At 53.8% G+C, this 21,913-nt stretch overlaps 6 protein-coding genes across 6 annotated transcripts; 2 read left to right on the forward strand and 4 right to left on the reverse strand.

The window, feature by feature from the left end:
• Positions 1 to 275: 275 nt before the first annotated feature.
• Positions 276 to 1,354, reverse strand: MYCGRDRAFT_39227 (uncharacterized protein; the record flags this gene model as incomplete). Its single annotated transcript, XM_003854293.1, has 4 exons — positions 276 to 569; positions 701 to 889; positions 973 to 1,107; positions 1,169 to 1,354. The coding sequence occupies 4 exons, from the start codon at positions 1,352 to 1,354 to the stop codon at positions 276 to 278; spliced, it is 804 nt and encodes a 267-aa protein (XP_003854341.1).
• A 2,524-nt stretch (positions 1,355 to 3,878) lies between these two features.
• On the forward strand, positions 3,879 to 5,921 carry MYCGRDRAFT_70082 (uncharacterized protein; the record flags this gene model as incomplete). The annotated part of the gene is made up of 3 exons (XM_003853886.1): positions 3,879 to 3,974; positions 4,025 to 4,780; positions 4,836 to 5,921. Coding segments are annotated over 3 exons (1,938 nt in total), but the record flags the coding sequence as incomplete, so codon positions are not given.
• Positions 5,922 to 8,659: 2,738 nt separating this feature from the next.
• On the reverse strand, positions 8,660 to 10,849 carry MYCGRDRAFT_91866 (uncharacterized protein; the record flags this gene model as incomplete). Its single annotated transcript, XM_003854292.1, has 7 exons — positions 8,660 to 8,761; positions 8,824 to 9,075; positions 9,184 to 9,410; positions 9,469 to 9,900; positions 9,966 to 10,533; positions 10,590 to 10,683; positions 10,743 to 10,849. The coding sequence occupies 7 exons, from the start codon at positions 10,847 to 10,849 to the stop codon at positions 8,660 to 8,662; spliced, it is 1,782 nt and encodes a 593-aa protein (XP_003854340.1).
• Positions 10,850 to 11,372: 523 nt separating this feature from the next.
• MYCGRDRAFT_91867 (uncharacterized protein) lies at positions 11,373 to 12,235 on the reverse strand (the record flags this gene model as incomplete). The annotated part of the gene is made up of 3 exons (XM_003854291.1): positions 11,373 to 11,618; positions 11,686 to 12,161; positions 12,217 to 12,235. 3 exons carry the CDS (start codon positions 12,233 to 12,235, stop codon positions 11,373 to 11,375), a joined length of 741 nt encoding a protein of 246 aa, XP_003854339.1.
• A 1,929-nt stretch (positions 12,236 to 14,164) lies between these two features.
• Positions 14,165 to 16,939, reverse strand: MYCGRDRAFT_91868 (uncharacterized protein; the record flags this gene model as incomplete). Its single annotated transcript, XM_003854290.1, has 7 exons — positions 14,165 to 14,269; positions 14,324 to 14,350; positions 14,408 to 14,435; positions 14,575 to 14,622; positions 14,785 to 14,826; positions 15,467 to 16,537; positions 16,704 to 16,939. The coding sequence occupies 7 exons, from the start codon at positions 16,937 to 16,939 to the stop codon at positions 14,165 to 14,167; spliced, it is 1,557 nt and encodes a 518-aa protein (XP_003854338.1).
• A 1,488-nt stretch (positions 16,940 to 18,427) lies between these two features.
• MYCGRDRAFT_70086 (uncharacterized protein) lies at positions 18,428 to 19,398 on the forward strand (the record flags this gene model as incomplete). The annotated part of the gene is made up of 2 exons (XM_003853887.1): positions 18,428 to 18,554; positions 18,611 to 19,398. 2 exons carry the CDS (start codon positions 18,491 to 18,493, stop codon positions 19,396 to 19,398), a joined length of 852 nt encoding a protein of 283 aa, XP_003853935.1.
• Between the last annotated feature and the right edge of the window lie 2,515 nt (positions 19,399 to 21,913).

Raw genomic sequence — 21,913 nt, forward strand, 5'->3', positions numbered from 1 at the left:
AGCCGGAGATGACAGGAGAAGGAGTACGACGCGCACGAAGTGCTATGAAGGCATCAGATAATCGAAATGAGATGGCCAATGACCAGGGTTGCTCCTTGTCAGAGGGGAACCACAGAAGGCCAGAATCCACGAGATGCCTGTCACGGATCGTGAGCTTCAGGGTCCAATGTGCAGAAGACCGGGATAGAATGCCAATGTCAGCACATCCTCGTGTTGAGTTGGACTCTGCAGCTGGCCCGATGGTCTGTGTCGCAAAATTGATTCATTGAACGACTCTATCGTGTCGGGATGAAGTCGTCTGAATCTTGTTTCTGCTGCGCAAAGTCCTGCCGAAAGACTGCAATACCTGCGACGATGCCAGCGGCTAAGAAACAGACAGACACAGAGCTCCAGATCAGGCCCCAGCAGCGAGATGATCCTCCGTATCGCTTCGCGAAGACGCTGGCGTCAGAGGAATTTATTTTATGAATGATCAAATCATCCGCTATGTCCCACACGCTGTAAAGACTGCTCATGACTCCGATGAATAGCACAACGAAGCGCAGGCCCAATCCTGAATTCACGAACCACTGCAGATCGAAGTGTATAAGTCAGCCATGGTCGAGACAATGGGAATCCGATGCAGAGTAAGACCTGCTGCCGTGTTCGCGGAACGGAACAGTCTCGGATTACCGCAGACCTTATACACTTCAAAACTTACCATTCCAACCAGAAGTCCAGTCGCGAGGATGATCGTTACGATCGTAAGCCAGTCTTTGCGAGCCCACCAGAGTGTCAACAAGAAGCAGACGCCGAGCACAATCGATGCCACTTTCGAGGCGACGATGTTGAATCCGCAGAAGACCAGGAGGCCTCCGATCAGGGACGATCCAAGATATCCTGCCGGCAGCTGTGGTACTGGTCAGATCTACGATTGTTACTTCGTGGCAGGTTTGAGCCGCCCAGATGGTCCGGTCGAATGGCTGTACGTACTGTGAAGAATTGCTTGCCTCCACGCATGTGGGTCACGCCACCCTCGTTTGGATTCAATTCGATTGACTCTACTTTACCGCCGGTCAGAACGGCAGCCATGGCGTGCCCAAACTCGTGGAACGCGATGGTAAGCATCTGTGGCAAGGTCAGCTTGAACTAATCACATTGTTCGGGCGGTCCAACGCCTCGTTCGTACCTTGAAGGGCCATAGAACATTCTTGACGTAGGGAATGTTCCAAAGTAGAGCAATGACGACGACGTATACTCCGATGACTCCAACCGTGATCGCTTGTGTCCGATTCACTGTCAGGTCCCGCCGTTCGAAATGGTGAAAGGCTGGAGACACATATTCTGCAAAGTCGACCTCAGGCGCCGGAGCCATGGCTGTCGTTGTCGGAGATGTCGGCGGAGATACTGCTCGCTACGCTGTTGGGAAACTTCCAGGTTGTCCGAGATCTTTTTCGAAATAAGTATGCTTGGTATTGTGATGCCGTCGTTGATGTTGTTGCTTGAAGGAAAAGATTGAAAGTCCACAAAGATCGTCCTTATCTTCAACGTCACGTTTGTTTGAATATCGGCATATTAAACGGACTGCACTGTGAGCCTTTCAACGAGGGATGCTGTCTCATGTGTTGTTTTGTGTTGGACATAGCCCCCAAGAATAGATCTGTGGACGTCCGCGTGGACCCTGACCGCCATGAATCGAAGCTTGGCGGGCGGTCCCATCTTCCCATCTTCCTTCTCCAACCTCATCTCACCTTTGACATCACCCTCTCTCCTTCCAACATTATCGCAACAACGGCGCCATTGATATAACTCCATCTCAATACCTATGATGGTCCAAAACAGGGAGTTCGCAGCCGCGTAGCCTCGAGGTACCGCCTCTCACCCGCCGATGTCTGCTGGACGACTGTGTGCTTCTTATATTGGACGCAGAGACCAATATTGCGTGGAATGATCAATGGGCCGCCTTTCTAGCCTCCGAAGCTTGCCGAGTTCGATGCGGAAGAACGATACCGAATCCCTCCTCGAGTTCGCCGATTTTCAATCATGACTCCGGTCACCTTGAGATTGTGGATCTCTCGAACCATGACCGTGTCACCTTGTCATCGGCTGACGGGAGTGATCTGAGATGGGAATGCTGTGGTCTGGTCCTCTTGTGTGGTCGATCGTCCGGAGTGTTCTCGTCGTATGCAACGACTCAACTACGAATCGATTCTTCTCTGGCTAAAGTCCGAGGGCAAGTGTCGGTTTGCCGCATCCAATTTGCGGAAAAGGTTAGTTGGACGTGAGCCTCTTCCACCGTCAATGAAGAGCTCCGATCGCCCTCCTAGACACTTGGACGTACAACACCGTGCTGAGGAGCCCGAACTTGACTACGGAGCACGCAAGCGCTAGGACCGTCAGCTAACGAATCAAACGCTCAGCTGCCACCCGACACTGCGTGCATAGTCTGATATGCCGCAGGCGCCTGGGTCCTTACACTTGCATTAGACCATGGCTCGGCATGCTTCGAGCGACAAACTGGCCTGGTACTGCCTTTCGGCCCCATAGCCCCCCATTGGCTCCAGTGAATTCACCCATCAGGGTATACGCCTGGATCTCGACCGGCCCGGATGGAGCGACGGCCTAGGGATCGCGTTACCAATCGAAGCCCCAATCCGAAGCCTGTTCGAGCACGACACTACCGCCGGGGTCCCCGAACAACCTGGCACCAAGGCCAACTAGTGTCCAACCACCGAGAAGTATCGCGACGGCGGATCGATGGTCTTCAGGCTCAGCTGTTCACTTCGCGCGATGTAACAAGTACCTGGCAAGCCACGTATGCTTCCCCCATCTCGGTACTCATTGCCGAAGGCTACAAGTCGATGCGCCTTGAGACGACACGAGACGGGCTCAGCAGACAATAATGTTGCTGGGAGTATGCTTGATCTGCAAAGTGTTCCTGAATCCCGTGGCTTTTGTTCGTGTGCTATGTGAATGGGAGCATGCGATGATTGGCCCAGCAACGCTTCGAAGCTGTCGAAGCTCGCAAGAAGGCTCTCGCCGACAAGTGTCGTGTACGGGTCTAGACTCACTCGTGACTAGGATGCTGTAATCTCTTCATGTCCATGACCTTCAGGTACCGCCTCGGAGTACCGTTATTCCGGCCTTGTCAGTGAACCCGCAGTCCGGCCGACACAAGCGAGATGTGTTGAGGAAGTGGGATCGAAGTGGTTATTATTAGATGACAGATTTCCGTCCTCGGAGTCGACCTGCAGCTGGTCAAGTGTTCAAAGAAGACAGAGACATGGTACTGAAGGTAGATCAGGAACTTTTCCGCGCATATTTTATCGATTATGGCGTCAGAGCGCTGATCGCTCTCCACCCTTGCGATAGATGCCGTGAAGCACTGCATCAACCATCAATGCATCATGTCTATCTTTCGCTCGATTCGAGTCCACTATCATAGACTACAATGGTTTAGTTGCAGACTGACTGCACAGCCTTGTCGAAGAGATGACTTTTGTTTTTCTGCATCCGTCTTGCGTGAGAAACTTTGACCAAACCTTGACATCTTCACTTGGTTTGCTTTGACGGGCCGAAGTGGGCCCATCGCGATCGCGTCCATGCGCCAGTACCATGACTCGCTTCGCACAGGGCTGCGAGCGAAGGCGCGAAGTACAACTGGTGCGGTCGCTCGCACCGTTCCATGCGGGCGTCGGCAGTGCTGAGTGAGGAAAACATTAACGCTCTCATGCTTTACGCCGACCCCAAGATCGAGAGCCCTATCTGTCATTCTCTCATGCAGGCCCACATCTGCCGAGACGCCTTTTGAACCTCAATGCTGATGTGCATTGCTCTTGAATGCAGAGGACAGTCTTCGCAAAATGCCCGAGGCGACGATCAATTACGACTCCCAGGCGATGGAAAGTGAGACGGGTGCCAGCAGCAACAAGCGACAAAAGTCACGACATCGTGCGTCGATCGCCTGTGCAACGTGCCGCGAACGTCGAATACGTGTAGGTTTGACGAGATTCGCAATTCGGTGGACACTGACTGGTCCAAACAGTGCGAAGTGCCTCCAGGCGAGCGAGAATGCAAGCAATGCAAGCGGTCGGGAGCCCAATGCGTCATCAAAAACGACGACGAACGGAGACGACCGATTTCAAGAGCGTACATGACTACACTTACCGAGCGAGTCGCATTGTTGGAAACCTTGTTGAAGGAGAACGGGATCGAACCGCCTCCAGTGACATATCCACCGAAGACAACTCGTGGCAGCTTGTTTACCGATGGAGACGAGTCTCCCGCTCGACCTGCTGTGCCACCCTTCGCCTCTGCGTCGACTGCAGCCAAGCATGAGCCCACTTCTGCAGGAGGTACAAGTCCGGAAAACGAAAGCGTTGACGAATTGGGATCTTCCAACGCAGACGTTCAGCGAGATCGACACGACCACGATGGCGGATCCAACCTTGACGAAAAGAAGACTGGACTTGTCAGCCGCCTACTGTCGACCAGAGGCCATCTATCCTTCGACCAGCTGTCGGGACGCTTACGATGGTATGGAGGCACTGCCAACTGTCACATCTATTCAGAATTGGATGTTCCCGCTACGGCGCCCTGCACCCAGCATCCCGAGCAAGCCAAACGAGCTGAGAGATGTATACGGACGCTGTCATCGGAGACGCATGACTATTTGATGGAGCTCTTCTGGCAGCATTACAACGGTGTTCTCCATGTCGTTCACCAGGAGGCATTCAACGAAGATCGAGAGCATGGAAGGACACAGTTCTACTCCGGGTTCCTGCATGTCTGCATCCTTGCTGTAAGTGCTACTGCCAATGCCGAACGACGATTTACCAGAGCTGACGTATCTCAAGATGGGCTATCGACACGCTGATAAGTCAAGACCGGATATACAACGACTCGCTCTACCTGAGCGAGAGAGCACACTCCACCGCGAGGCCAAGTACATGCTGGACTTGGAATTGGAATGTCCGGGGGGTATCCCATCAGTCGCAGCGCTTCTCATTCTCGGTGATTCCGAAGTAGGCGTCGGCCGAGATAACCCTGGATGGATGTACGCTGGAATGGCGATGAGACTCTGCTTCGATATCGGTCTCCATCTGGACAGTAGTCGAGCCGGCTTGTCCCAACGCGAGATCGACATCAGGCGGATGACTCTGTGGGCATGCGTCGTTTACGATCGATACTGGTCGCTCTTCCTCGGACGACCGCTCACGATGAAGAGTGTCGACTTGGAAATCTACTCACTGGCGGACGAATTCGAGCGGCTCGGAACGTGCATGCCTGCGGGCAGGGAGAAGAGCTTGAACACACGCATCTACGAGGCACTGATCGACTTGATGGAAATTGGAGGCAAGATCGCCGAGCTGGCAGACTTTCGGCGGAATACACCAACAGTCAGCGCTCCTGATCAATCAGCCTACCTTCGCATGGCCGAAATCGACCGTGATCTCAAAAACTGGACGTCCCGACTGCCACAAGATCTGCGCTACAACGAAGAGAATCGCAAGAATGCGCCCTTCTCTTTCTATCTGTTGCATCAGCAGTACCATGCAGTACTCATCCTCCTCCACCGCCCTTTCGCACGATACGATGACACGGACTGCTCCACGTCTGCAGAGGTCACTGCACTGGACAATCACTTCTCTCGCGCTAGTCGCGCAATTTGCACGAAATCTGCAATCGCTATGGCCCGACTTTTCTGGCAGCATCGCCAAAAGTTCGATGGCAAAGTCATCTTCAGCATCGGCATGCAGCACGCCGGAGCAGCTGCGACGGCTCTGATCGCGGCATTGGCATACATGCCGGATATTGCAGATCGCAACAACAACATGCAGTATCTGGAGGTATTACACTCGGCCCTACAAGACATGGCGCATCCCTTCCAACCTGCTGAGAGGATGGCTGCTGTCTTGAATGCCGTCATGATTGAGCTTCGCGGAGGTCCCATCAGTCCCTCGAACTCGACCAATCCTGCTCGACGCAGCAGTACAACACTGGAGCCCGAAGGAGGCGTCGCAAAGCGAAGACAAACCAACAAAATCTCCAAGAAAGCCTCATCATCCTCCCTGCAGTCCTCCCTCTCCAAGAAGGACTCCTCTTCCTCCATCCAGGCGCCGACTTCCGCTCCGCGAGAGAATCACATCAGTGACGTGAGCCTCGAGAACGCCATGCTCGGGCAACAAACTCAAGCTCCACTCCAAGTATCAACAGGAGAGTACGGAATGCTACCGCCGGGGAGCGAACTGTCATCATGGCCGGCCATGCCGCTTGAGAATGTTCAGTATCAACACATGCTGACGCCGTCGCCGTCGAACGCTCAGTTTGCGTGGAATGATCCACACTTGAGCAGTCAAGATTTCTCTCATCAGCTTTCCCAAGCTCCCGCTCTCAATGGCGGTCTGGCTCCCCTGCCGAATGACCAATCTCAGTTCCTTTACTTGCCCACGGAGGAGGATTGGAATCGTTGGCAGTCGCTACCCAGCAATGGTGGAGGTAGTTCAAATGGAGCGCCCGGACAGTATCCAGCGAATGGATTTGGTGGCACAAATTAAATGGCAATAATGAAAGCTTCGACACGGATTCGTGATATAGTCGCTGCAACTTGTGCCTGAGGCATTAAATTCTCGGTTGGAACATCTTCCGCCACTCTTCGCGTTTTCCTCCGCTGCATCAATTGAACATCTACCTGCCTTGCCTGCCCTGCTTTGCTTTGCCGAAGACACGCTGAACTCCACGCATAAAGCATCATGCTGGGAAAATGTCATCATGACAATGTCGTGTAGTATTTTTTCTACTGAAATCCCAATGGCTCGATGGACCCGACTCTCGCACCGCTGGTTTAGCTTCAAATCTTCCCGCACACAGACCGACGCAAAGACCACGTGAAGAGCGACGCCGAACCCAAAGATGTTCTCCATCATCCGCTTGCATGAAGACGGCGACGAGACGATAGTCGAAAGTGGCGTGCGATGGAGGTACCCAGAAACTTCGACCTTCGTCGACATCGGGGAACATAACTTCACCACGATGAAACAGGAATGGACATGATTGGAAGGAGTGGCGCCGAGTGGAACAGAGTGCAATACGTTGTGGTGTTGTATCGATTGCAAGTCGAAATGATTTGGTTCAGCACTGATAACATCGAAAGTTCCCATCCATCCATCCATGCCCCAATCAAGGCTCAAGGCGACGTGTTGCGAAGCCGAGCCCATGATTGTTGAAACGCCAATCCCAAGGACCTGCCAGTTTGGCCCAGAAAAACTAAATACAAAGAAACACTCCGCGCTGGCGATGATCGCGTGCAGCCATGCCTTTCGACAAGTGGATATCGCGTCCGCATTCACGGTCGTCGGTGTGCGACGGCGAGGGAGGGTGATGCCGGTGATCAGTTTGACTGACGATCACGCGTCGATGGCAACGCGAAAGCTGCTCCGACGAACGAGAAGGACCAAACTGCGATGTCGACGTGTCGCGAAGTCGTGGATGCAAGCGACGAGGTTGGCGGAGTGCCTCGATTCCGCGAGGAAGATGGAGTCATTTACACCATCTTGGGGAGACGGCGCAGGTATGGTGCCTTGCGTGCGGCGGCCTTTGCAAGACGGTGGTAGTGGTATGGTCCCTGAGAAGAACGTGTCAGTCAAGTGTCGCGGCGCATGAGGAGTTCATTGCGACAATGCTCACCTGCTTGTTGTGTTGCACGGGGAGTCTGACGCCGACCCAGAAGGCGGCGAAGGCAGAGCAGGTGCCGAAGAAGGCGGCGCCGTTGTACAGTATCTTGGTGCCGGCTGGTGTGGAGAACATTGTGATGGCGTCTGTTGTGGAGTGGAGTGTGGAGTGGAGTTTGTTCGAGCGCTGCTCTGGTGTGAAGGTGGGTGTTGTTGGAAGTTCGACGAAGAAGTGACCTGAGGAGTACAAAGAAGGACTTTCGAGGTACGAGGGAGTCGCGGTTCTTAAGTACGAGGAAGGAGACACCACAGGTCATGTGCAAGTACCCCGCACGCAGCCTCGTTTTCACTGTTGCGCTGATTACAAGCTCGAATTGAGTGCGGAGGAAGCACAAAGGCCGGCTTCTCATTGGAAGGACAGCTCTGGTACAAAGGTACATGGCACGCGACAGGGCAGCTCTGGCGCTCCAGGTAACACAGCCGAGCTGACATCCGAGAAGACACGCCACCTTTGCTGCAGAGTGCATCCTGATCGGGACATGCTTCTCCAGTGTGGATCCAGTGTGGAGCGTACTGAGTCTTCAACCGTGGGGTTCACTTGACAACAACACCGCTAGGTACACGAAAAGGCGTGTAGTGTGGAATGCTGCTCAAGGGGCGCTGTCGACAAGTGGAGCCTTGGGTTCCGGCTACTGGAAGATCATCTGGGGAAGTTTTACGGGGTAAGTCCGGGGAAAATGCACGGACGAAAACCGCGCGTTGCTCCGCCACGAGCTCTGCGCATTTGCAATAACTACGAAGTGAATGGACAGTGATGGACCTGAGCTCAGTGATCGTCAAGCGTTTCAATTTGCAGAGGACGAGAGTATCAGCACAATCGCGGTGTATCTACAAGTGGTACGAACAGGCGCTGTCTCACGCTATCGTCATACGCAAATGAGTCTCTGGCTCCGATGATACGATGCATACGTCTTGGCAACAGATCGATCCGAAGGAATGAGCAACAAGATTCATAGCTTCGCCCGGCTGAAGTTCTTCGCAAACTCCGGAGTATCCCTCTTGACCCACTCCTTCAAGATCTTGCGTTGAATCTTGCCACTGGGTAATTTGGGCTACAACGAACGGTCAACAAATCATGCATGGAGCATTTCGGAGGGCAAACCGCAAGACTCACGATTTCGTCGACAAATTTCACTCCACCCACTAGTGCCTTGTGCCTGGCCACCCGTGGCCGGAACCAGTCCTGAATCTGCCTTGGTGTCGTCTTCTTCGCCTCCACACTGTCCGCCAACACGACATACGCGCATGGCCATTCCTCGTCTTGAATTGTGACACCCACGACCGCGGCATCGGCAATGATGGACGATTTGAGAAGCTGATCTTCCAGCTCGGCGGGAGCCACTTGCAGAGCGTTGACTTTGATGAGCTGTGCGTTAAAGCGTTAGTGTGTTCTCGTGAGCTCTGTGGATCATTGCTCTCACCTCCTTCTTGCGATCCACAATCCAAACATAGCCTTCTTTATTGATAATCCCACGTCGCCTGTCTTCAGCCAGCCGCCATCCATGAGCGCCTCGCGTGTTGCTGTTTCGTTCTTCCAGTATCCAAGCATGACATTAGGTGCTTGAATGCACATTTCGCCTGGTGTATCGTAGCCGACTTCCTTGCCATCGTCGTCGATCAATTTGAGCTTGGTGTTGGGAAGCAGCTTTCCAATCGTTCCGGTATCCTGCGGCTCCTCTTGAATGATCGATCCGCAGGTCACTTGATGGTATTCGTCAGCTTTTGCTTCCACCAACTTGTCCAATTAATCGCAACTCACCCTCCGTCATTCCCCAGCCTTGCTTCACATCGCACTTGAATCTCCTCGAGATCTCATTCTGCAAATCCTTGCCTAGCGGTGCACCACCACACAGCATCTCCCTCACGCAGCTGATATCATAATTTTTCGTCTCCGGGCGCTTCGCCATCATCACCAGCACAGGCGGCGCGACCTGCAGCTCGGTGACTTTCGAATCTTGAATACACTTCATGAAATCCTCGAAGACGAATGCCTTCATGATGTGGATCGGCACGACGAATTTTGCGCACATCAGATTGGCGTACATTTGGCCGTAGGCGTGATACAACGGTAGGAATCCAATCCAGCGACTACCACTGACTTTATCACCATTTTCGAAATTGAGCTTCGGCCAACGTACCCGGGCGGTTTGTGCCACATTGGCGACTAAAGCGTGGTGGGAGATCATGACGCCTGTCGGGTTGTGTCAGTACGCTGAGCAACCGATCGAGGTTGGAACTCCTCCACATATAGCTCACCTTTCGGCAATCCTGTGGTCCCTGACGAGAAGTTGATCGTGGCAATGGTATTCGTCGACTCCTCTTCGCCCAACTCCGTCCAGCTGAATTTCTCCGCCTCATCCACGCTGCCCAACATATGTCTCCAATCCTTCACGCCGTTCAACTCTGGCAACAACTCTTCTCCTTCTGTGAACTGGAATATCCGATCCTTACTCAATCCCACTTTCGCCGCAGCCTGCAAGTCTCTCTCCACCAAGCTCGGATGCGCCAACAAGCACTTGACTTCCGTAAGCTTCATCTGGTGCACAATCTCTTCCACCGTGTAGATCGGATTTGCGGCGCTGAAGCATCGTGTTCCACCAACGATTCCGAGGTATGCAGCCGGTACGAGGACATGGTTGGGCGTGTGGATCATGCAGACATCGCCTTTCTTCAGACCGAGCTTGTCGAGGCCGATTATTACTCTTTTGATCCAGATGAGCATCTGTTGTGGAGACACATTGATCGAAGGGTCGGCAGCGTCTATCCATATTGGTTCGGAGGAAACGGGTTCGTTCTTCGGGAAGAGGTAGCTGAGGACATTGCACTGTGTGACTGTAGGTCAGTAGGGCTGATTGAGGGTATCGCAAGGGATCGTGTTACCTTGGGTATGTCAATATCCGGGATATGCGAGCTAAAGATCATGTTGTGGTCGTTCTTGTCCTGCCTGTGCCTAGCAATCTGTTCCCTTGGACCGCTGAAATGCAATGTATAGATATGAATAATAGAAGCAGAAGAAGAGATCAGACTTCCTACCTTGCATGTACAGATCTCCTACGCATGGAGGGAGCATAGCTCCGGTATAGATCCTCCGGCCATGCGGCCATTGACCTCGGCGAGTCACCCGCACGAGTCAACGACATGCGGTTGGTGGGATGCAAGCAGAGTCCTGGGAGCAAAGCCTCCGCTCGGGAAGAAGCATGGCAATTGCGGGCGCCCGTGAGGAGGAGAGTGGCTGAAGGTGAAGGAGGAATGGAAGCTGTGCAGTGCGAAACGTGGGGAAGAGCTTCGGTAAATGCGGCATATCTACATGGAAATACCTATTCCGACGTGATCGACTTCTGTCCTCTTATTACTTCGCTTCTGTCATTGTCTATTCCACGGATTCCGGTCGTGATCGAGGACAACGAACAAATAAGCCAGCAATACTCCGATCAAAAGGCCCAGCGCCGCGGGCGAAGACATCAACAGAATCAGACAGTCGTCGAAAGCAGCGGAGAGGCACAGTTGAACGAGAATCCAGTCAAGAGACCCGACCAGCCAGCTAATACTCATCTATGTCTAAACAGCAACGACGATTCAAAGAACGCCTCGTGCTCCCTGCGGGTATTTCCGCTACATGCAGTCGCCTCTGCCCATCTCTTCTCGGTCTGTTCATGTACCCTGTCACCTCCTTCCGAGCTGTCCCTTGGACTCTTCGATCAAGATCGTGTCCACGTTCTGCTTCACCCGCTCCTGCAGCAGCCGTGTCAGGAGCTGCATAGCCGAGTCCTGGAACTCTTCCCGAGGCCTCTCCTTGTGCCACGTGTGATGGCGGAAGAACCTGCCTTGGCAGTCGTTCAATAGTCTGTAAGGCCCTGGTCGTTCGTCCACGGCACCGGGCCAGGACATGGCATCATCGCAGGCGATGGGCTTCAAAGACATGCAACATTAGTACTCGTCGAAGATCAAAGCGCAGAGGCGAGCGATGGAGACTTACCACGATGTTGTCGCCTTGCGGGTTGAAGTCGTACCGGATGAACTCGGAGAAAGCGCGCTGCTCATGACTCCAGTTCTTCTTCCAGTGCCCACATCCTTTATACCGTTTCTCGGTCGGACACTCGCTCCAAGCCTGCAACATGTCGAATGTGAAGGGCAGATTCTGGACGAGCACGAAGCCCGTGTTTAGAACCTGGTTTCCTTTGCTGTCTTGGCTCAGAATCTGGTGCGTGTCCGGCCGCTCTTCGAGTGTGTCCCACGGCATAGCTATCGACGTTTGCGACGTAATGTTCCAGCGATTGAAAAGCCATTCAAGAGGGACTTCCATCTGCGTAGCGGTAACGTCGGAATCGAGAGCGAGGACAAAGTCATAGTCCGGAAGTAGCGAGGCGAGAATATGAGGTAGGATCCACGTAACGTGGTAGCCGTCCATCTGCTGCGCATGGACGTATTTGTAGTCGTAGCCATGGATCTGGGCTGTCTTCGCTCAGCCATCACTCCGGACGCTCACGCATGCCATCCTGCCACTCACCATAAAGGTAATGATCCATGATTGCATTCGATACGAGGCCGCCTCCCTTAGACTAGTGTGTCGCCCATTCCATCGGTTTCTCTCCAAAAAGCTCATTCGTACCGTTTGGCATGCGGGTGTCGATATCGAGGACCAGAATGCGCTTTCCGAGGGGCTTGCTCCAGTACCGACTTTGCGGCATCTCGAAGATCTTCCCGGTCGGATCCGTGTATGCGGCGTGTATAGGTTGGACGATACCGGAGAAGAGCCTATGCAGGTCCGCATGCCCCAGCGTGGATCTGGCAGTAGAGCGTCAGCGCGAGTTGAAGGGCCTTCGGAAGAGGGCTAGGACAGACTGTGAACCACTCCGTTGCATATTAGCAATGTCACGTAGCGAGTACTTTGCCTGGCCAAAGTTGTGCCATGCTACGTCCAGAAGTAGCACCGCCACGAGGCCCACCACTATGTCGAACAAGCGCGTTGAAGGAAACATTGCTGCTACACAACTCGAGCAGACAGGATTGAAGAGTAGAAGGAGAGAGTGTGCTGGTCGTCATGAAAGAGATAAGTCGCCGTAGATGCGAGCCTGGGAGAAGCATATTGGAGGACAATTCGAGGTGTCTGTGACGAGACATGGTCTGGAGCTCGAGCGGTGAGGTCGTTTCGCCGCGTGTGCTGTGTGTCCGTTTGCGCAATGATCCGGTAAAGACAGGTATAACCCGGTCAATGATGAGTGAGAAATCCCCTGCTTTGAACGACTCGCCCAATAGAAAGCACGCTTTCGATCTGGTGCTACAGGGAAGACGACCTGGGATCCTGTAGCATTAGCTCTGACATCCACCTGCGGTCTTTCGGCGGTGGAGGGAAAAACGAACGAGCTCTAGAGCATCCTCGACAGAGCAACCGCGGTATGCGGCTTGTAGCGATGTTAATTCTTCACCGACAAGCCGACGACGCCACGACGTGTGTTGGCAAGCTTTTCGCCTGCATACTTCGCGTTCTATACGCAGGGATTAGAGTTTCGTCCTATTAGCGGAACCACGTTTCGAGCCGGGCATCGAGTGTTCGAGATATCGCAATCGCTGGCGTCGCCGTTTCAGATATCTTCACGTTCTTTGGGCAGAGTGAGATGGCGAGTCGTTTGAGGTGACCAGGCATATCCGGAGAGCTCGAGACTCCTACTTCGACCACAACTCCTGCTGTTCACACCGGCCGAAGAGAGCCAAGTTTTCTCGCTCGCACGATTTGTCAAATCGGATGTGCGATCTCCATGGCGCGTTGTGAATGCGCGGCGCATCAGGATATTCGAGCTGTGTATCGTGGAGTCTTGTGAAGCTGGGTATGGGCCCGAACACATCAGCCTCTCTTGTCATATCCTGCAAGAGGGCCAGCTTCAACATCAAGCGATGTATGCCCAGCAGCTATACTCACAGCTCGATGCCTTCTTTGCCTACTCTCGGGTTCGCTCGCCAGCCTCGTGCGGCAGCACTCGGCCATCTTCGTCCTCAAGGCGGGTATCGCACGATGTGGGGAAGGTCGGCCACAGGCAAGCGGACGGGCAGAAAGTGAAACCACGGACGAACAGTTGTCGTGCAATTCGCGGAGCACCGCCTGCTTCAGAGCCACCGAATGGCAGTGCAGGATTTGATAGTACCGCCCTGAGCCCGGATTAACCTCGAGACCAGCACATCTCATCCGCTCGAGTATGTCAGTTGCTGAATGTTGCTGATGGAGAATGTCGAGGGCGATTGAGGCGTGGGACAGGACGAAACCCGCGGCGGCAGCGTGGAAGGATTTCAACGCCGTCGTAGATCCTCTCCAAGGCAGAGCTCCTTCATGTCTTGCAGGATCGGCGGTGGATGGTCAATTCGATGTTTAGTGCTATTTATGCTGGCAGCTAGTTCAGAAGTCGTCACCGACAAATTGACAAGAGGCATTAGTTCTCAGTCGCCTCAATGGAACGTCAAACCTATCTTGCCCATGTCGCAGTAATAGCTAACACGGAGACTGGGTGGTCTCTCGTAAGTATATAGGTCTTCTGGAACAACATTGCCGCAGCTGCCGCAATTATTGCCTATGAGTTGTGTTAGCAAGTAATGTTCACCACATAAGCAGTGTGACAGCTTACGATCATCACGAAGGTCTGTGCATCCACCTAGAACGTGTGGTCAGCCTGTTGAAGTCTGGCAGCGATCTGTGTTGGCCAACTTACCTGCTCCAGGACCTGAGCAGTAGCTTGGCTTTTCAGGTGGGCATTTGTAGCAATTGCCGAGAAGGCACCTGGAGTCGTCTCGACACTTGAATCCGCTGAAGGCAGAGACCATGGTCAGCCAACGCGCCGGCGAAGAATGGGGAACAGCAGATGAGGGGGTAACGTACCAGGTCCCGCAGTTGTCGTGCTCGTAGTCAAGCTTAGCGCAGTAATTGCTGTCGCCCGCTCTACAGTTGCTCTCGGGAGCAGGGCATTGGCATTGACCATTTGAGCACGTACCGCCATCACCGCAGGTATTGCCGCCTGCATGAATCGTCAGCATCTCCTTTGATAGAGCAAGGCTGCACACAGTGTCAAGCTGATCAGATGGCACTCACAAGAGCCACAACTGTCGTTGGAGGACCTTAGGTCTCGACAGCCTATATTAGGACAAAAGGTCGTCAAACCCGGTGTGCAGTATTGATCGCAGGATCCTCCCAGGCAGATTAGACCACCTGTACACGCATTTCCACCTCAGGGTAATTTAATCGTCAGCACATCGTAAAAGATAAACAAAGCAGTCGGAGTGATCGTACATTTACCTGCAAAGCAACGCGTATAAGGTCAGCGGATGTTGTAGACAGTGTGGAATGGACGAAGGCCCGGCGTCCAAGACAGTCTCGGACACTGGAGGCCTTCTGCACTTCAGTTACTTACCACAGTTCTTGTTGTCAGTCTGGAGACTAGAGCAGGTCCGCTTCGGGGAAGCACCGCAGAGAGTGTCGCCGGCGGTAGGACACCCACAAATGCCGTTGCTACACTCCCCTTCGCCACAATCATTGTAGCAAGCGCCGCAGTGGCGTCCTACATGACGGTTAGCAATGTTTGCTGCAGCTTCCTGGACGCGGCTTATTACCATCTGTTTTCACGTCTTTGCATCTACTCTCGCAATTCCCGAAGATACAAATGTCGATTCCGCAGTTCTTAAGGCCGCCGCCGCAAGCCAACGGATCGAAATCAGGCAAGGGATCGAAAGGCGTCGTCGTCGGAGGCTGCGTGGTGGGCGCGGAGGGGACTGACGCTGCAGCTGTCGAAGACGTCGTGCTTGATTCCTCGGTTGTTGCTGTGGACTCGGGCTCGCCCGTGCTGCTGGACGTCGTCAAGGAAGAAGTGCTACCGCTGTCTTGATTCACATTGCCGGTCGTTGTCAGGGACGAGATGACACCGCTGTCTTGAGTCGCGCTACTGGTCGTTACAGAGCCGGTCCATGACGGAACGACGTCACCAGCATTCTGCGACATGGTTGTTGTCGTCTCTACATTCTCGATGGTGCTAGTGCTACTCGAGGACGTCGATGCACTACTTTGAGCATTCGTGGTGGTGGTGACTGACGCCGCAGAGGTCGTGCTTGTAGATGCTCCAGAGGTAGCGGAAGAGGGCGAAGCAGCTCCCACAGCGTCCGCGGAGGTCGTGGAGGAGCTGGAACCGGTGGCAGTGAGGACCGCAGAGGGGGACGAAGAAGACCTCGCAGCGGCAGTGGTGCTGGTGGATGATGATACATTGGATGTGCTGGCTCCGTTGGAAGTCGTCGTCTGCTGAGAAGGACTCGTAATAGAGGTAGCGGTCGATGCCGAAGTCTCGCGAAACGCTGGGCGTGCTTGAAATGCAGAAAAGCCTGTGCCTTCTCCCACGCCCAATTCGCCATTCGGACCCAGCACAAGACCTTTGAGGCCGTTGCAGCTGCAGCTGAACACATCGACACCAAGCTGTCGGGTGACCTCGCAAACGCATGCTGCAGCGTTGCTTGATGCTATCGTCTGCAACGAGGAGAAGAAAATTTGTGACACGCTTGGGTTCGCTCTCTTTCGACTGAATGTGGTTTGCACATTCGCGATCAAGCCACTGCCCTCATCGACCAAGCGATTTGAGGAATCCATCTTCAAGCTCGAGGCGACATTTTGTGGGTTGAAAGTGAACTCTCGCGGGGAGCTTTGACCGGAGATTGCGCCAGAGCCAATGTCGACGCCGTTATTGCTGAATGCGTTGAGAGTGAAGGAACGCCCAGAGGATGGCACGTTCTCGACGGGATTGGACGAGGAAATAGGAGAAGGCGTCGACACAACGCTCGTTGTGGTCGTACTGGTTGAGCTGCTAGTTCTTGTGACAGCAGCAGCAGGGTCAGGCCCAGGACACTGGCTAGAACAAAACCCGACACAGCAATCGTCCCCCGATTCGCAACTGCTTCCCGCGCCTAAGCAGCCAGAACAAGACCCATCTCGACACTTGAATCCGCCGCAACAATCGAGGTCAGATTGACACTGGCCGCTGTCGGTGCGGCAAGTTGCGGTAGTTGCAGTGGAAAGTGTAGTTGACGTCGTCGTCAGCGCGGAGGTTGTCGAAGTAGTTCGGGGCGTTGACGATACAGTGGTCGTCCGCACCGTGGTTCGAGTGGAGGTCGAGGTAACAGTCGTCGGAATCGCCCGCGTTGTAGACGAAGCAGTCGTTGACCGGGTCGTGGTGCGAGCAGTTGTCCTCGAAGTCGTCGTGGGACATGTAGTAGTTGTGCTTGTGCTACGTCTCGCGGTCGTCGTGGTGACCGCCTTGGATGGAGCGGGCTGACATATAACGGAGTCCGTCCATGCACACTTTCTCTTGTTCTTCTGTGCCCGACTGCTCTTGAGGTAGCAGTTCTTGGAGCTACGGTCGTAGGAGGCAAACTCGCACTTCTTGTTCCAGGCGCATGCTTTCATGCATGTATTCAAGTCCGGCGCGTGGAGTAATTGGAAGTCGTACTGCGGAAAGTCGGTCTTGCAGACTTGAACACAGCGCCGACCAGCGATCTGAGTCTGACGATTGTTGTAGCATTGTACTGCTTGTCTGTCTTCGGAATGAGGTGGGCTCGCAAAGACACTTGAGATCAAGGACCCCAGGGTCCACAAGGAGAATAGTGGCGTCCTCATGGCTGGTCGTTCTCAAACAGAGGACAGTCGGCGCACCAGTTCGTGTCAAAGTGTCGAATCAGAGTGCGTATGATCGTAGAGAAGGAGACTTCTCGCGCTGGGGTGCGAAACAGCAGCATTATCACGACACAGGGAGCGCCACGCCGACTGCGATCAAGCGAGGACCTAGGCTCAAAATTCGAACTTTTGCTTCCGTAGCGCTGTTGCAGCAATCTACAAACTCACGGTTTTTAGCTCTGCTGTCCAGCTGCAGGACGGGTTATAGGCCGTCTCCTCAACTTCTCAAGCGCGGAGAAAGGTGGCGTGATTCTTCAAATCTTAAGCTCAGCTTCGCATCAGACAGGCTCCGGAAAATGCCATGGTTGCGAGTCGCCGTGGCAAGCTCTACGCGTTCTGGCTGAGTCTTTCGCGAACAATGCGTCCTTTCCTCACCTTGACCTACATCGATTCGTATGTAAATCCGCCTTCTGTCAGCTCCATGCTCAACACTGCGACGCGCCAGGAGCAATGGAAAAGGCGGACATGTGGCTTCTTGGGCCGTGACCCTGAACTGTGGCTGGCTGAGAAGGTCTTGCCGCCAGCTGAACTTCATCTCCTTCCCCATTAGGGCAGTGGATGAATGTTCTAGCCAGCGATGGAACGAGCTGATGTGGTGGTTTAGCGCGAGCCGGAGCTATATCCTGCATGCCGCCACCACTGAGGAGTGCAGAGGCTTGTGCCAAGGCTATGGCTGCTCAGGGCTTGCTCAGCTGAGAGCAGACCTTGGATAGCGATTCTTCCGTCGCAGCTGCAAATGCGGCGGCGTGCCGCGGCATTCATGGCAGGTCGAGAGCGGTGAGTCGTAATAATAAGCCTCGCGACAGTCTGAATACCGATGTCGCAGAATGTCAGAGTACGTGTAGTCGATGAACACGGCGCGGTGATGTCGAGGGGAGGAAGCTTACCCGCTCCAGGATCAACTCCAGTCATTTTGCACAAGTCACGTGATGGAAAGGAGGAGCGATCGGCTGGGTCGGTTAAAGCAGTTGACTCAGTCCGGTCGACTCCACCTTCTTACAACGACCCAGGATCAAGTGGTATCACCCAACATGCTACAACGAACGGACTGTATCAGAGTCTATCGGCGAACGAAGCCACTCACACAATGTCCGACATCAACATCAACGGCTTCTTCTCAGTCGAGGGCAAAGTAGCACTCATCACGGGAGGTCAGTTCGTCAAGCTCGTAGCCAGTCTACAACTCCACACGCTAATGTTACCTCAGGATCGAGAGGACTCGGCCTACACACAGCCACTGCGCTCCTCCTCGCCGGCGCCAAGACACTCTTCATTAGCGCGCGCAAGGCCGGCGGTGAGCAAGGCATCGACCAGGCCGTTCGCCGTCTCAATGAACTCGCCCGCAGCAAGAATCTTCCCGGACAAGCCATTGGGATTCCAGCGAATGTAGCCCAAGAAGAAGACATCAAACGTCTTGTCACAGAAGTTCAGAAGCATTCTCCCGTCCTCGACATTTTGATTGCCAATGCCGGAGCGACGTGGGGAGGACCATTCGAGCCGACACCAGACTGGTCAAGCCAGAAGGTGTTGGACTTGAATGTTCGCGGCGTCTTCAATCTGGCGAGATTGTTCTGTCCTATGCTAGTCGCTGCTGGCCAGCCATCGGACCCGTCGAGAATTATCATCGTCTCCTCCGTTGCCGGTACGAATGTCGCCCACGTCGGCGACAACGGAACGATCATGTACTCCGCCTCCAAAGCCGCAGCGCATCATCTCGCGAGGAACCTAGCGATGGAACTCGGACCGAGAAATATCACCGTCAACACTGTCGCTCCTGGATTCTTCCCTTCCAAGCTGGCAAATGGTCTCATCGAGAATCTAGGAGGCGTGGACGAGTTGAGCCGGGCGAATCCCAGGCAGAGACTGGGCGAGCCGAACGACATTGCAGGAGTGATGCTGTTCCTATGCTCGAAGGCGAGTTCGTACGTCAACGGCGAGGATATCGCGGTGGATGGCGGTGCGAGATGGGCGGCGGGGAGATTATCGAAAATATGAGAGAAGTGTCAGGGTATAGGCGATCGACTGTTCCCGATTGCGTGCGTCATTTGGTTTGTTTCCTTTGCATTTCCTCCTACTGTTCGTTGACGAGTCGCTTGTTGCTCTCACCTCTCCATCGGAGGCTGAATCCTTGGCTCCCTTCTAATTCTCAACGTCCCAATCGTCCCGGGGCATTCCGACAGTTCAAAGTCTCCGCCATCCCATTCCATGTAAGAATTAAGTGTCTTGCAGGCAACTCTCCCTACCTTATGGGCACATTGACTTGACGATCTGGCGTGAGCTTAAACTTGTTGCTTGTCCAGCGGAACCTTCTGGACATGATTGGACGGGGCTGATTTTGATGGGTCTCACAATCGATAACCTAGACCTTGCAATGACAGCGGTATGCCTGTTGGGCAACAGTTTCTGACCTTCTCTGTTTTCTAAGCACAGCGTGCTCTGAACGCTCGGCAGTCATCGGAATGCAGCAAGGGTCCAACGCGACGTCAGCCTACAGGAAAGATACCTTAGAGTCAGTCGTATAGCTTGGTAGCTCTGCGCTCTTAGAAGTAAGCTTACCTTGCAAAGGCAACCCTTTCACCACGTATTCTTCTTGCTGCACTGCAATTCAATCTACACACTTACCACCATCAATCCCATTTCACAATGGACAAACAACCGCAAGGCACATCTCCTGGTTTGCTGTACATATTCACCTCCACTCCTCCTTCCATCCTTCGACCGTAAACTAACGCTACGACATCACAGCTACGTCGGCTCCAAGGTCATCAAGCCAGACTTGATCTCTCAAGACGACTACCTCAAATGGTACGGAGACTCTCACGTCCCAGACGTCTTGAAAACCTCCGGCGTCGAAGAGGCCTACATCTGGCAGGCGCAGGATCCGACCTTTGAACGTCCCGTGCTGGTGTTCTATCCGTTGAAAGATACGGGATTTTTGAACACGGCAGAGATGGGGAGTGAGTGACTTTACTTGAGATCCCGATTCAGCGACGAAAAGTGGTAGACTGATCGATGTCTCGCAGCCATTCCAACTCACTACGACGACCTCCCCAGCAGTGGGAATTTGTCGGAAATAGCTTCATTGGACGTGAGGTCCTACAAATGCACGCAGCTCTTCGCGCCGGAGAACGCAAAGCCAGGTAAGTCTCACCTTCTCTTCTCTCCACCTCGAGGGCTTTTACTAACCACCACCTCCCCTTGAAGGCCAATCCGACTTCCTCGTCGTCGCGGCCATGACTCCAGCCGACGACCAAGATTTCGACAACTTCTACCGCCAAGAACACCTCTCCGACTGCGCCACGGTCCCGGGTTGGCGACGAAGTGAGCGCTACGAGCTTCTCGCAGCGTTCCCGATGGAAGGAGCGACGAGTCCATTGGAGCCGCCGAAGTTTTTGACCTTGGTATGATTTCTTTTTGGCATGCTACATGAGGTTCGGGCTGACGTGGTTGGCTAGCACTACATCGATGGAGAGACCTTCCCAGCTGCGGAAATGGCGAAGTTGGGGGAGAGCGAGTGGACGAAGAAAATCATGTCGGGGCTGAAGAAGTCGGAGATGGGCGTGTTTGAGAAGGTGTCTTATCATAAGAAGTAGAAGCTCGGAGAATGTCGGGAGCGATCTGCTAAGTCGATGTCGTTTTGAACTTCGCCAGTAGACCAAAATGCTCGCTGATCCAGTGGTCGCTCGTAGACCAGATAGCACCGGGTCGCTCAAGCTAGTCTTTGTCACGAAACGAGACTTGCGGTACCACCGATTTCATGCTGTGCATTCCTCCAGGTCCATAAAACTCCTCTGTACTGACGTACTTGAATGCCTTCACCTCCGTCTTCGCGCCAACGCCTAGTCTTCTCAGCCCTCTCGTCAACTGCTCGCCTTCGCACAGACGGACAGCCTTCCATGCTCCTGCGCTCAAAATCCTTTCCGCGCGCCTACCGTTCCTTTTCTTGAAACTGTGCTGATATCCCCAAGTATTTCCACGAGCCAGTCCGTCCGAGAAGTCTCGCTGGCCCGGCTTGAATTTGGGGATCACTTCCGGTGGTCCATCTAGCCATACATCTCGTAGATACGTCTCATCTGCGTTGGTGCTCGGTCTCTTGGGTTCGTGGACGGCGTGTGGGTCTGTATCGCCGGTGACGATACTCCCAACAATGTTATAGCCCACTGACGAACCACGTTCACACAAAGCGAGAATCACTTCCGAGTCACAATCTTGCTTCGACCCTCTTCGTCCTACGACCCTGGACACGTCATACAGATCGGTTGTGCACACTCGTACGACATCGTCTTCATGACTGGACCCCAATGAGCAGAAGTCTGCCACCAAGCCGTCATTGCCTCTCGCTAACGGAATCCGAAAGCTGCGCTGAATTGGCACATCGGCGGAGATTAACATGACATGGATAGAACGCGTGGAGGCCATCTCAATCATAGTTGCGGTGAATCCGAGCTGCTGGCCCGGTTCATCGACCAGGATGTCTTCGAGAGTGGGTCTTCCGAGTGGTAGAGCCTTG

This window comes from Zymoseptoria tritici, chromosome 3 (genome assembly GCF_000219625.1).
Source record: "Zymoseptoria tritici IPO323 chromosome 3, whole genome shotgun sequence".
In the NCBI taxonomy this organism is placed as follows: Eukaryota; Fungi; Ascomycota; class Dothideomycetes; order Mycosphaerellales; family Mycosphaerellaceae; genus Zymoseptoria; species Zymoseptoria tritici.